General features: G+C 44.6%; 1 protein-coding gene across 1 annotated transcript in view; it reads left to right on the top strand.

The window, feature by feature from the left end:
- Positions 1-13,947, top strand: part of SLC4A4 (solute carrier family 4 member 4) — a 151,174-nt gene that overhangs the window by 71,347 nt on the left and 65,880 nt on the right. Inside the window, exons 5-6 of the mRNA XM_029085268.1 lie at positions 2,091-2,282; positions 12,547-12,623. Of these exons, the coding sequence (XP_028941101.1) occupies positions 2,091-2,282; positions 12,547-12,623 (269 nt within the window). The remainder of the gene's footprint in view (positions 1-2,090; positions 2,283-12,546; positions 12,624-13,947) is intronic.

Here is a 13,947-nt window from a genome sequence, read left to right as displayed (position 1 = left end):
TTCCCTCAACTCTTCCCTATGAAATCTTCTCCTAATAAGTTTTTACTAACCCTGACAATGATTTCACTGATGGTTCTAATGAAAAAGCACTGCTATGATGTGTGAGCAGACAGACAAAAATAAATTTTAGAAGGGAGCCATCCAGTGCAGGTACGTTTAACCAAAACACTGGGTTTAGAAGCCATGGTGTGAAGATGTGTAGAAGAGCAAATAACCCCTCCCCAAAGGCTTATAATTATAACCTCAGGAAGCAGGGTCAAAATTGTCCTGGCATGAAATTATCAGATATCAGGTGTTGGACTAGTTTGTAAGACTTGAAACTACAAAAGCTGCCTGTGATGTTGTCTACAGAGTTATGAGCTTAGTTTTGTAGGTGCTTATGGTGATATTTGTCTTCCTGTATTTTTGTGTCTGTATATCCAAATGCACATCTTTGCAAAGTTTTGTTTTTTTAAAAAAAAGCCCAAACAAACAAAAAACCAAAGTCTGAAGTTTTATGCTCAAGCTGAACATGCTTGAGAAGATCACAGCTGATGTTTGTGGTCCAAAACTTTAACCCTTAAACTTTAAATTTGTTTTTGAAGTTACTTGGAGATGTCACCTTCAGTATCCTTCTTCAATGCCCAAATTAAATCTGATTCCTGGGAGATTAAATTACAAATCTGTGGCTGCTGTTGCTGTAATACTCTCCTGAGTGTGGGGTGGTTTTGCTGGTCCGGATCCTTAATCAGATAGATAGGGATATCCAAGAAGCCTGGGGACTTGGTTTCCAGAATTATTTAATCATGATCACTTGGTTGATGTCTAGTGGTGACACACAGGAAAGAAAAACTCAGAGCTTTCTTTGTTGATTTGTGTTATATCAGAAACATGGAAGGGAAGAAATACTTGCCAAATGGAGAAGGATAAACTTGATGAAGACAGACATATTGTTCTGAAGGAAGTACTCCAGAAATCACTAACAAAAAATAGGAACAACAAAAGCTTACAGAAAAATGGCACTTTGCAGAAATAAATCTTGTGCCAAACATTGTGTGTAACCGTACCTATATAATCATCCTGTCTGAGTTTGAGTGGAAGGACCAGGCTTTTTTCCCTCGTGATTTGAAGAGGCCTTGATTCTTGAGCAGCATATAGAAAATGACTTTCTGACTGACTGAGTTAGCAAATGTGATGCATGTTCTGCCTCCACTTTCCCATAATTTATTATTAGCACAAATACAAGTTACCAGCAGACAAATAAGAGCTGCCACTTCCCCCTGGGGGCAGCTTGGTAACTGAAGTAATCAAGGGAACTACTTCATGTGAGATTTAATGCTCAACAGAGGTTCTTAATAAATCTGGCCACCTTTTTTTTCTTTCTCCTCTGGGATAGGGGGGCAGAAAGGAGAGAGTTGATGGAAAGGGAGCAGTGTTTGCAGTGGGCTGGGAGCCTTTGTTCCTGGTGATTCAGTTAAAGGCAAAGCTACACAATACATCCTGTGACAATTGGAGCAAGTTCTGCCTTTTGCAGTTGCTGGCATTTTATTTCAGTTCTGAGAGTGAGTGATTTAATTAGTTACTCATCTCCAGGACTTTTTCCTTTTGTTAGATTAGGTTTTATTTGGGGCCTGCAGGGTGAACTGAGGCCTTGTTGGATCTGATAGAAGTTTTACCACATTATTTTTGGGAGCATACTGGAACTTGCAGCGTAGTCGTTAGCTTCTTCACAAAAACACAGGGTCAGAGCAGATTCCCTTTCCGAACTGAGAACCATCTTGTCCTGGGTACAGTTGATTTGAAATAGGCTCAGTGATGCGTAGAAAAGTAGCAGAAGGGAGTCTGGGTGCAATAGCTCGTGTTGATGGCTGATGGGCTTTGCTGGGTGGAGATGCTTGTGTTCTATTTCAAAAGAAATGCCTAAAAGAGATTCTCATTACAAGTCCAATGGCAAAATCTGGTGGTGGTGGTGGTGGTGGTGTGGAGATGGGAAGGAAAACTTTTAAAAAGATAGGATGAAAATGATCCTTCTGTCCCCCCCCCCGCTCTCCCTTGATGCAGTTTTTGTGCTTTGTGATGAATTGTCCTCTCCTCTCCCTCATCCCTTTCCTTGCGTGCAACAGAAATGGTCGTTGACAATCAGATCGAGACGGGGCTTTTGAAATCGGAGCTGAAGGACAAAGTCACCTACACGCTGCTGAGGAAGCACCGGCACCAGACCAAGAAATCCAACCTGCGCTCTCTGGCTGACATTGGAAAGACCGTCTCCAGTGCAAGTAGGATGTTTACCAACCCCGATAATGGTAATGCAGAGGCTAACTGGCTATAGCCTTCCCTCCTAAAGCAACCCACCGACCTCGCCCGCCGAGAACTAACTGCGTTGCCCTGACGATGCTTTTCTAACCCACCATTAGCGTAGTGAGACCCTTACTGATGACACGTCAGTGGTGGGCTCTGCAGGCTGCTTTGGCCGTGGCACATCGCTCTAGCCCTATCTTCACTGGACTGAGCTGGAGAGGAGGGGAGGGGGCAGGCAGGCAGGCAGGGGAGTGCAGGAGGCACAGGGGCAGGCAGAGGGATGCTCTTGCAGCTGGCGTGCAGGCGATGATGTAGGAACAATGATAGGAAAGAGAGATTTGCAAAAAACTTCAACCATGTCTGAGCCTAAAAGGCCAATGATCTGGAATGTTTGGGCAGAGACAGAGCTTCCGTGCGCGTTCGATTTCTGTAACAGATGGTGTCGATGGCGCTCTGAATCAAAAATCACCTGCTAGTAACATCTAGCTTGCATTTTACTGCCATAGGATCAGCGTCCAGTGTGGGTAAAGCTGATTTCCATCTTGCTTTATTCATCCTAAAAATGTTTTGTAGTGTTATGTTGTGAATCTCTCTCTCTCTCTCTCTCTCAAAATGGTGTAGTAGATAGTGCTGTGTTTCTAGTGGTGTCTGTAAATGCGTGTGCATGCGTGGATGCAGACGGCGATAGAGGCCTTGGCAGTGACTCTGTACCTACCCACGCATTGAGATTTGCAGTCGTCTTACTAGTGGTAATCGAAAAAGAGGAGATTTAAGGCTCTTGTCATGTCTTGGGAGTTCTGTCAGCTGCCTCCTGTTGCAGTCTGGAAATTTGTCTAAAAGTTGCTGTTTTAAAATACCTAGAAATGAAAGCAAGCAAAGAAATTAGAGTCTTCTTGCTACATTTAAGGCCTCTTAGCTTTCTGTGTTCTGCTTCTAAAACTCACCCTAACATTTCTCCCTAATCTGTTACCAATCTTTATTAATATTTCCTACTTTTTATCATCCTTTGCTTTGGCAACAGGCATGTATGTGCATGTGAAGAGTATTTCTTGCTCTCGATGATGCATCTCGTCCTGTACGAGTGCCTTGATACTGCAGCGATTAAGTGAATAACACAGAGGCACAGTGACACGGATCAAGGGAATGTCCTGAGTGTGTGGCTTTTTGGTGAATATCCCTGCAGGAGCCCAGTGGAGCGAAGAGAGAGACTGTGCTTTGGAGAGCACTGTAAAGACATGCCAGTTTGGGGGAAGGAGCTCAGTGTGGCCAGATGAGGTGGTTGGTGTGTGCTAAAGATAAGGGATCCTCTTCTAGAGCACGCTGCAGGGAGGGGAAAGGTTTTCTTGGACATCACCAAGCTTTGCTTTTGGCCTGCAAATTCCCCCAAGGCTTGAGCAGACACCTAGCTAACTGGGTAGTGTACATGGGCAAGGAGTGCCTGTGGAGGGCCAGGTCCAAGAGAGGTGGTGTTGAGGAGCTCTAGCTAAACTCTTGCTCCTCAATCCCCACTGCTCATTTCCCATTAGCCTTGGGCATAAATTTGTAGGTGCCTCAGGTTTTTTTCCTTAAATCAGCCAGGCACTTCAGATACCTGGAGGATGCCGCAGTCATGTCGGGACTGGGCACCCAGCGAGTAACTTGTGTTTGTTTTCAGTTGGGATTAAGAAATTACGTTCTTCCCAGCCTGTGCTCTGGGGCTTTCCATTGTGTCCTCCCCACTGTTTGTGTGGGCGGCCTCTGCTTTATTAAGCATTATTTGTGGTGGTGTCTATAGACTGTGGTTACCACCTCCGTGACTACAGCTCTTTCTGGACCTTTGAAAAGATGAAGAGGTTTTCTTTGAGAAGGACCCTGCACTGTAACTATGCTGCATGGGAGGCAGAGCATCAGACAAACATGTCTTTAGCATGCGTTGCTCGGGTGCTTCAGTCACCTCGTGCACAGTGTAGGGGATGCCCTCAGTTCTCAGCTCCAGCCCCAAACCCCTTTCCTGCAGGTAGGCACTGCCACACAAGATGTTATGGTGACACGGAGAGATGTTACCAGGCTGGCCCACAGTATGCTTGTGATTCCACAGTCAGACATAACCACTCTCATATTGTGTAAGAGAGGAGCAGGTAAACTCCTGACTGCAGGGAGTCCCTCTGTGTTCAGGCAATCGTATACTTTTCCCAGTCTTATGGTTGAGCGAGTAATGAAGCTCAGTGTTTCATTCTGAGTGCCTGTTTCAGGGAGCTCTTAGAAATGTAAAGAAACCTTTAGGACTGACTGTATGGCATTGCTGTGAGTAGTGCCTCCTTTGCACACAACAGGAACGTAACTGAAGGGGTTAAAATGTGCTGTTTACCACATATATCCACCTTCTGCCTCTGTATCGCATCTATTTTAACTGCACCATATGCTTGTAACAGCCTCCTCTCTTTTCAGCAGCTGGTGGATGTCCAGTTCTTCCTTTCTGCAATTAAAGTCATTCCTTGAGGAGCCATCAAAACCTCGGGGTGTTAAAGACAAATTAAAACTTACCTGGGAGGTTTGAAGGTGAATGATGCAAAGTGCATCGTTTAACTCTACCTTGGATGGTCAGCCCCGTCTCTTCGCCGTATGGAGCTAGAATTTCAGGGCAGGTTAAAGAGAAAATAAAAGCGTGCTTATTGTGGGAAGGATGGTGCTGACAAAGGGCGTTCGTTTAAGTCCTCTCTCCAGCCCCTACTTGTTTTTCGTGGCTGAGGGCATCCTTTACTCAGATCCTAGGTGACTTGGTTTTTTCATTCCTTTATTTTTCTTGTTTGAAGGGGCTGTGCAGGTGCTGTCTCAATCGGACCTATGGCCAAGAAATTCAGTCCTGGCTCTGCTTAGCCTGCTCACTGACCTTCAGCCACTCCTTTCATGTTGTTTTGCCTGCTTCCCCACCCGGGATGTTTATGTGTTAGGAGAATATATAATGCATTCTATTCCATGACAGTTCAAGTGCTTTGAGAATGAAGGAGGGATAGATTTAAATACAAAGGGAAATACTTCTTGAATAGTTGTTACTGTTATTATTTACACATCAATGAAAAAGTAACTCCAGAATCACAGAATCATAGAATGGTTTGGGTTGGAAGGGACCTTAAAGCTCATCCAGTTCCAACCCCCCTGCCATCAGCAGGGACACCTTCCACTAGACCAGGTTGCTCAAAGCCTTATCCAACCTGGCCTTAAACACTTCCAGGGAGGGGGCATCCACATGGAGTTATACCATGTTCCCTGGAGTTCAAGGAGTGCTTCTCACGTGCTTCTCAAGGCAGAATTTGTCCTTTAGACAGATAAAAATTTAATGGGGCTACCAGGAGTGCAGCTGTCTCTCAACGTGGCTAATCACAATAATGGAAGTACCATCAGCCCCAAGCACTCCTAAATTTCCCTAGAGTTTCTTTCCAGGTAGGTGTTTCCTTTCAGCATCTTGCCTTTCATTTCAGCATCAGTGAAACTTTGATCCAATATTCACGCTGCCGCCGGGCTCGTGAGAGCAGCAGCCCCTCTGCGCATCGCTTACCGCTCACCTCCGCACGAGAGGGTTACGGGCTGCTGCGTGTCGGAAGCATGTAAGAGGCTCTCTGCTCAACTGACACTCGCTGCTGTCCTCAAAAAGGGAACTTCCCATCTTTAGTTTATCTGTAAAATGCATTGATGTAAATCAGAAAGCACCCTACTCATTTAGGAGACGCAGGTGTTGTGTGTTCATTGAGGGTCGTTAATGAAACGATCACTCCTGGAGCTGAACTGGACCCTGCTGTAGGTTGTGTGTAAAAATGTTATGTAATTTACTGACACAAATCAGTTGATTTAGAACCTATGCTTGATAGGTACCTAATTATATTAAATTACTTCTAAAACTGTGAAACACATTAATTTAGGAAACACTTTAGCATAATGTCATTAGCAGGGATTCTGCTCACGATTTTCCTTTTTTTTTTTTTCAGCTCTGTTAGGCTTAAAACACAAATTAAATAATGACAAATTTATTCAAGGGTATTTGTTAGATCTGAGATCTGGAATTATCCCCCAGGCCATCGTTCTCAAAGATACTGAGGTGCCTGTATCTCACTTATTTCAGAGGGCTTAAATAACTAAGTCTTAGGAGCTCCGAATTTTTTTCTATACCTTTCTTCACGATAGCTTGTATAGACTCCTCTTCTGTTCTGTTTATTCATAATTCAAACTTGTGAATGTGCCCTAAGATGTTCTTTATGAATAAAGCAGAAAGAAAGGTGAATAAGCAGAAGTGGCTTAAGGCTTCACCTGTGAAAATGAGTGTATTTTCCCTCCGTTGGGTACTGTTGGGAATTTCTCTCTGAAGCACCCCAGTCTGTGGCTGTTGCTACGTTCCTGTTTCCATCGTGTGTGATGACTGAGCCCCATATAGAAATTCAGCAAGGGGTGATTGATGGTGGTCCCTGGTAGCAGAGTCATTCTCCGCTCCCTTCTTTCATTTTGCTGCTCTTTTGGAAGATAAAGACTCTGTAGCAATCAGATGGGCAGAAACACAGAACTTTTGAGCGGCGGCGGTGTGCGCTGAGTGCCTTTTATCCATTGCTGTGACATAAAGATTGGTACTTGGGTCATGCTCGTGGGAGGATGTTTTCTCAGAAATCCTTTTGCTCTTGGGAAAGAAATTGGGCAAAAGGTGTTGATTTCTTGTGTGACATGGGATGGAGGAGGATAAATCAAAGCCCTCCTTTGCTGTCCGTTCAACAGGAAAGAGATCATTATCAAAAAGGCAAGCAAAGCTGTACCCAGTAATTACTGTTACCCCACAGAGACACCGCCCTTGTCATTTCTTTTACTGGTAGAAGCTTGAGGTGTATGAAGTGTTCAGCAAGGACATTTCTGTTTTACATTTCAGTTGAACTCCTGCAGGGGTTTTTTTGACAGGTTTTTTCTGTGTCTTGTTTTGTTGAGTGGCTTTCTAAGAGTTCTTTGTGTCCTTTCCTGGCACAGGGCACAGCGCTCGGTGTGAAGCCCTGCAATAAATAAGGTGTACGGTAGCAGCTCTCCAGCAGTCCTTGCCTGCTGGCACACCTTTGTGCAGGTCTGCCGTGGTTTTACCGCTGTATAAAATGAGAACTGTGGTCACCATTCCTTATGCAGGTGCCTGAGGACTCTCTACTCTGCCGGTGCTTTGGCGGTGACATTTGCTATGCATTTTTGACATTTTTGTTTAAAAGTTTCCTACCTGCCAGCATTTTTTATAATTTAACACCTGTGAGAGCCTTTGGCAAAAGAGTTAAAGAGAAGTTGTTGAACCATACTAAAGCCAAGCTGGCAGAGGCTGTAGAAAACGATGATGTGTGAGTGTTTAACCACCAGAAATAATGGCATGTTACCCATCACCATGCGGGCGTTGTCGGTGCTGCCCAAACACCGCGTGAGCATTATTTATTTTCACCGGTGAGTTTGGAAACAGCTGAGTGAAAATAACACTTGGGCTGTCTGCAAAGCGTTGGCTGATGCGCTGAGGGGAGGACAGCTGGGAAGAGATGAAAACTTTTCTCCTCTAAAGTTGTGGTTCTGTGTTAGAGTTCAGCTTTATTCAGCAAAGTGTTTTTCGTACAAATTGCATCCTCAGTCCCTTCAGAGAGTTGAGTGATGGAATCAGCTGAATAATAGCAGCACAGGAGGAGAGAAGTTTGAGTCAGAAATGAGGTGTTTTCAAGGGATGCTTGAAAAACCCCACCACTTGTGTTTAGCTGTTTGCATTATTTGAAGCATTGCAGACTCAGGTACACATTTCCAAGCCTAAATTGGTGTATGTACATGGTCAGGATGCTCAGAGTTGGCTCCTACAGGGATATGACCTGATATTTTTGCAGAAGTGCTGTGTGTCTGCCATTCTTCTTGACCCCACCACAGGCTGGGGCTGCTCAGCACAACTGGCCCCGCAGCTGCCATACTCGGTTGCTTCAAATCCGCTTCTAAGATGCCTGAATTTTAGACACCAGGGGTGGAAAGCTGGCTCCAGACCCGCCAAACGAACACACAGAGGAGATGTCGTGCTCCAAATGAGTGGGCTTACTACTTTGGTCACCAAACCATGCAGAAAGGTGCACTTGTGTGTAACTATGACTGTTCAAACACTGTCTCCTACCCGGCTTGCTTGTGCAATTGCTTCAGCATTTCTTGCTTGCTTTTTTTTTTTTTTCCTTTTTCTTTTTTTTCCTTTGACTTTTCAACTTTGCTCTTTTCCTCCTCTCTGCTGCTGCTACTGTCTCCTGCTTGCACCACACAAGCACGCAGCCCACTCGAGAGCTCTGTGCCCTGCCTAGCGATCCGTACGTTGGATGATGAACTCCGGGTGCAGCGCAGCCCCAGCGTGGGATGGCTCAGTAAGTCCAGGGCCGGGGTAAGGATGGGTGGGCTCAGGGGGGGGATGAGAGGAAGAGGAACGGGTGACTCGTACCAGCCGGTCTGCTAACGCTTGCTGCTGCATTAACAGTGGGAAGACTGCAAATGTGTTCCTTGTGGAATGGTTGCTGCTCTGGCTGTCCATGGAACCCCCACTATCCCCTCCCGCTGCTCTATTTCACTCTGTTTTGCTTTTTTTCTTCATCTGGGATGAAACAGGTAGGTCAGCCTGCATTCCCCTTCAGGGGGTGGTCTCCCTCCTAAGCAATCTAGTGACATTTCTTTCATCTATGGATAGATGTACTTTGGCTCTGAAAAGAGCTTCATAAATTTTACCACCAGTGCAGCATTATATATGCAACAAGCTTAAATATTTTAATTTCCATCTAAATTAAATACAAAACTAGGCTCTCTTTGTCACACAGCTAGCAAGCCTCGCCAGCTTTATCTGTCAGTGATGAGCTGGACTTTTCTCAGGCTCGCTTCTCTCTGATTATCCTTTGTAAAATGTTACTCATCAGGAGCCTTGCTGGTGGCGGAGGTGCATGCTGTGCCCCCAGGAAGGCACAGCTTATTGCACTGATGGCACAGAAATGTTCTTTAGAGGCCATAGCGATCTACAGAAATGTGAATTTCAGGATATCCCCTGTGAAAGATGACTATCAAACCTGTTAGTAGAATGATGTAATAAGATGGAGGGGTTTAGACTGCCTGCCTTACTTCTTGCTCCAGTACTTAGAATCATGAAACCATCAAATGGTTTGGGTTGGAAGGGACTTTTCAAGGCCATCTAGTCCAACCCCCCTGCAGTGAACAGGGACATTCTCAGCCAGATCAGGTTGCTCATAGCCCCGTCCAACCTCACCTTGAATGTTTCCAGGGATGGGGCTTCTACCACCTCTCTGGGCAACCTGGGCCAGTGTTTCACCACCCTCAGTGTAAAAGATGTCTTCCTTACATCTAGTCTACTTGCCTGAGCACAGCCAAGGAGAAGCTCACGAGACAGTGATGTAAATTAGGCCTGAATCAGGAAAAAAATATCCTTGGTTAGCAAACTGCGTGAGGGTGAACACCGTGTGCCAGAGTCTTTGGCTGAAATCTCGGCAGCAGAAGCTTTTTACTGCGCTGGTTTGTTCAGGGCCCTGAGATCATGTAGGCTGAGAGGCTTGTTGTCTCCTTCTGCTCCTCTCAATTTCCTCTCGATGCAGAGAAGCTGCTCACCCGAGGACTCACAAATTTTTAAGGTTAGGTTTTTTTTCTCTTCTTTCAGGTCTTTTCAGAACTGGCATTGCTAGGCTTACCCCAGAGGCTGAGATGACCTGCATCACTGTCACCTCCAAATGGTTGACTCTGCTGCAGAGAGATGCTCTTGTGAGCAAGCTTGTTACACAAACATTAAAAAAATATTATTGGACATGCCCTCCCTGGTTTTGGGTCATCAAAGGTGCACAGCCATGAGGAACCTGAGTCAGAAGGGATTTAGGCTGTACAGATTTGAGCCACAGTGTCCACAGAGCCATGTGGCTTTTGAGCCAACATTGCACATGTTGCATTTCCAGCAGCTTTTTTCTGTTACTGACTTTACTTGGCAATCAAGATAAATTCTGCCGAAGACTTTCTTGTTGGATTCCTCTCACTCTGTAGCACTCAGGTGATAGAAACTGGTAGAAACTTTGCTTTGACTCACTGAGCTGCGTGACACCAATTAGCAGCGTGAACAAGCATCGCGTTTTAAAGACAGCGCTTCCCTGATTCTTGATTTGATTTTATTGGCTCAGATTTACAGAGCAGCCGTGTGTATCTCTGCATCGAGCTTCAATCTTCCATTTTAATTTATGAGTACGTTATATATTTGTCAAAGATTTCCCAGAATTGGCAGTGCCTGTGCAACCTTTAAAAGATAATTAATTGCACCGTACAAGAAAAAGGAGCCCTGGGTTTCAATAATGGGCTTCAGGATTACAAGAACCTGGGTTTATTTGAGGGGTTTTTTTGTCCAGCTTTGCTTTTTACCAAATAAAAGTATTTTATTAAATATCCATATCCCAGAAGAAGTTGTGAACAAAGTAATGTCTGTGCCACTTAACAGGCTCGATATACATGAGCAAGTGTGATCACTTTTTTCCTGTTCTGTTTGTGTGTTTATCTCCTACCTACAGATTCGTATCAAAACATTCAATCCAAATTTGTAGCCATTTCTAAGTTTGACTTGCTAATAATTAACTAGGAGAATGGTTATTAATGCATGTAGCTTAAACCAGTCTTCCAAGTGGTGGTTCTCGTTTTATGAGTGAAGATATTTGTAAAAACTTTAGAGAGATGGGTAGGGTCATAAATCTGTCTCGCAGTAACAGCAGGAAGAGGAAAAGCTGAGGACCCCTCATTTACGATACCAAATTTCTCTGATTGTGCTTGGCTTTTGCTGTGGTGAAGCTCCTGGATGTGGCCATCACACACAGTAGGTATATTGTGATTCCAAGTGGCTCAGAGGAGAGAATGCTTTGAGTCTGTCTCCCCACAGGCTGAATATGTTGTAAAGAAAACCCAACTTTCTCTTGCTGTTCCTTTTTTATGCTCAGTGTGCCAATTTATTATAGAGCTTGTTTGCACTGGGAGCTGGTGAACACTGAAAACTTGAACTTTCCTTTTGGCATGAATATCAAAGCACAAGTTTAATCAATATTTTGTCGAAATGTAGCCTAAGTTGGGAAATGCCTCAGTGCCATTTCCTTTTGGGTATTTTCTGTCTTTCCAGTGACATTCATGGCCAGAAACTCTGTGATAACAGCTCCTGTTGCTGTGCTTCTGGTTCCTGTGAGCGTGGGTGAGAAAGGATGGGAAAATTTCAGAATAATTAAAAAAAAAAATGCATGCTGACTGCTGTGGTTTATGATACTGTGTCCATCCCAGAAGACTTTTTTTTTTTTAATTAAATAATTTTTCTTCTTTTACAATTATAGCTCTTTCTGTGTTTCTTTGGTTTTGACTACAAATGCTTTTAGTGGGGTTGTAGAACTGAATTCTGAAATCATGGGGCTTTTTTCTGAGTTCTTTAGAACTATTTCTGTATATTCTGCTCTGTGTCTCTGAGAACACAAGAATGAGCAGGATCAGCAGTTCGTAAGGGAGCAAGCAGCTCCTCACTAGCTGCTTTGCAGTGCTTCAGTGGCAGCGTGTCAGGTTTACAGACGAGCAGTTGGTCTTGGAAAAAGAAACAGAGGTGAACTGCTTCAGTCCCCCCTTGTCTCTGGGGGTTTTTCCTCCTCTCTCTGGGGTATCTGGCATGGGGAATTGGTGACTTTTGGTCTATCAGTGTGGTGCACACGTTGTTTTAATCAGTAAAATGCTTAAGGTTCATGAGCTTACTTGAAGAAAAGTAGATGGACTGTTTCGAAGGACCAAGAGCTGCCAACCTCCCTCGCTGCCTGAGCTACGTACCAAAGTCATGGATGTTGAGGAGTGTAGGGTAGATGCCATCTATGTAGGAGAGCTAAGGCAAGGGGTTTGCAGGTCGAGGTGACCGTGAGGGTCCCAGCCCTGTTGAGGGTTGGGTTTGTGACTGGGTCCTGGGTGACCGAGCAGCATCAGTGTCAGCAGCCTATTGCTGCTTTGCTTTTTCTCCTGCAGGCAGGAATTATGGAAAGTCCTTCGGTTCTTTTGCTCTCCTAAGAGTCATGGGAACGCTGTGGGTCAGAGATGACAAAGCCTTAGCATCTTAATATCACATGTGCCACGTAAAGTCACAGAAAGCAGCCTGTCAGGGTCTTAAATTCCCTACATCCACCTCCCTGGTGCAAGGAAAGGTGTTGCTGTAGCCTGAGCCTCTGTGTTCTTCTGAGTGGATGGAAACAGGTGCTTTAACTGGTGTCGACATTGTTCTTACAGGCAGCCCCGCCATGACTCACAGAAACCTGACTTCCACCAGTCTGAACGACATCTCTGACAAGCCCGAGAAAGATCAGGTAAGCTTCAGATACAGACCTTACTTGGTGAAGTGTATGGTGAGGAGATGGATGGTGGGGAAAGAGGCTCTATACCATAAAGCTGAAGCAGAAGAAGAGGGTGAACAAGGTGAGTAGAGTGTTTCCAAGTCATGTGACTGGATCCTCTGCTTTTTAAGCACCAGCCCTTGAACACAGCAGGTAAAACTCTTGCAAGGCCTGAAGCAAGTGATGCCAGGTTGCTGATACCCATGAGAAAGGAGGAAGAATATCCCAGATATTGATGTATTTTGGGTCCTCTTCTTGCTTAGAAGAGAGTCTTCAGGGGTTACAGCAAGAGCCTGCACAGGAGCTGAGGTCCTGCTGCACTCCAGGGCGTGTGTTCACAGGGGCCACGGGGTAGATGAGGAGCATTCAGGGCAGTGCATCCCTCCTACAGCAGCTGGTGGGATAGCAGATGCTACCTCGCCCCGCGCAAGTGTGCGTCGCTTCAGAGAGGCAACTGTGCTGCCAGGTAACCGTGGGAGAACAGCTCCGAAGTGGAGATGAGTAATGAAGTTAAAGTTGGCCTTTAGTGCCAGATCTCCACCAATTTGACCAATTTCTTCAACTAGGGTCGTGTTTGTGGTATGTCACATGGGCTGTCTTTGAGTTGTGTTCTCGTTCTTTCTGGGAGCTGAAGAGTCTGGGGGGTAAGATTGAGTTTATTTCAACTCTTAGAAAACTGGGATCTGAATAAGGTCTCTGTGCAAATTTCAAAAAAACCTTTGTCTTGGTTGGAGAAGGGAGTTATTCTCAAAGCATGCCTGTTTCTTTTAGAGAACCTTTTGATTTCGTGTCTTTCAGCATTCTCTAGTCCCATGGTTATTCTGAATGCAAATGAGAGTTACTCTGGAAAATTATTTGGGTAACGCAGTAATGCTGGCCAGCTGAGAATGACTCTAGTCCTTCAAATGATGGCTGGTTGCAATCTCCTGTAACACAGCAACATAATCAATGTAGAAAAGTCTGATTAGAGTAATTAAATATTTAAAAAATAAATATATGTATATATTTAAGATAAATAACTGTACTTTCACGTAAAGAGAAGGGGGCAGCGTGTTTTGTCCTGACCTCAGTGTCCTTCAGAGCTGTAGCAGACATCTGTGTCGGTTGATTTTGCAAAATACCTGTTTCCTTTAATATATGTGACCACACTTGAAGAAAGAGTAGGATTTTAAAATAGCTTTTTTTAATTGGAAAGACTGGTATCTTTTATAATTCTAATCACATTATAATTGGGGTCTTATGGATAGACTAGCAGAAAACTAGGTGTGAGTGTTGCAGCAGGCTTTGTACATCTCAC

Source organism: Antrostomus carolinensis, unplaced genomic scaffold (assembly GCF_000700745.2).
Source record: "Antrostomus carolinensis isolate BGI_N321 unplaced genomic scaffold, ASM70074v2 scaffold826, whole genome shotgun sequence".
NCBI classification, from domain to species: domain Eukaryota; kingdom Metazoa; phylum Chordata; class Aves; order Caprimulgiformes; family Caprimulgidae; genus Antrostomus; species Antrostomus carolinensis.
Note: the sequence above shows the minus strand (reverse complement) of the source record. Positions and strands in the feature narration are given on the sequence as shown.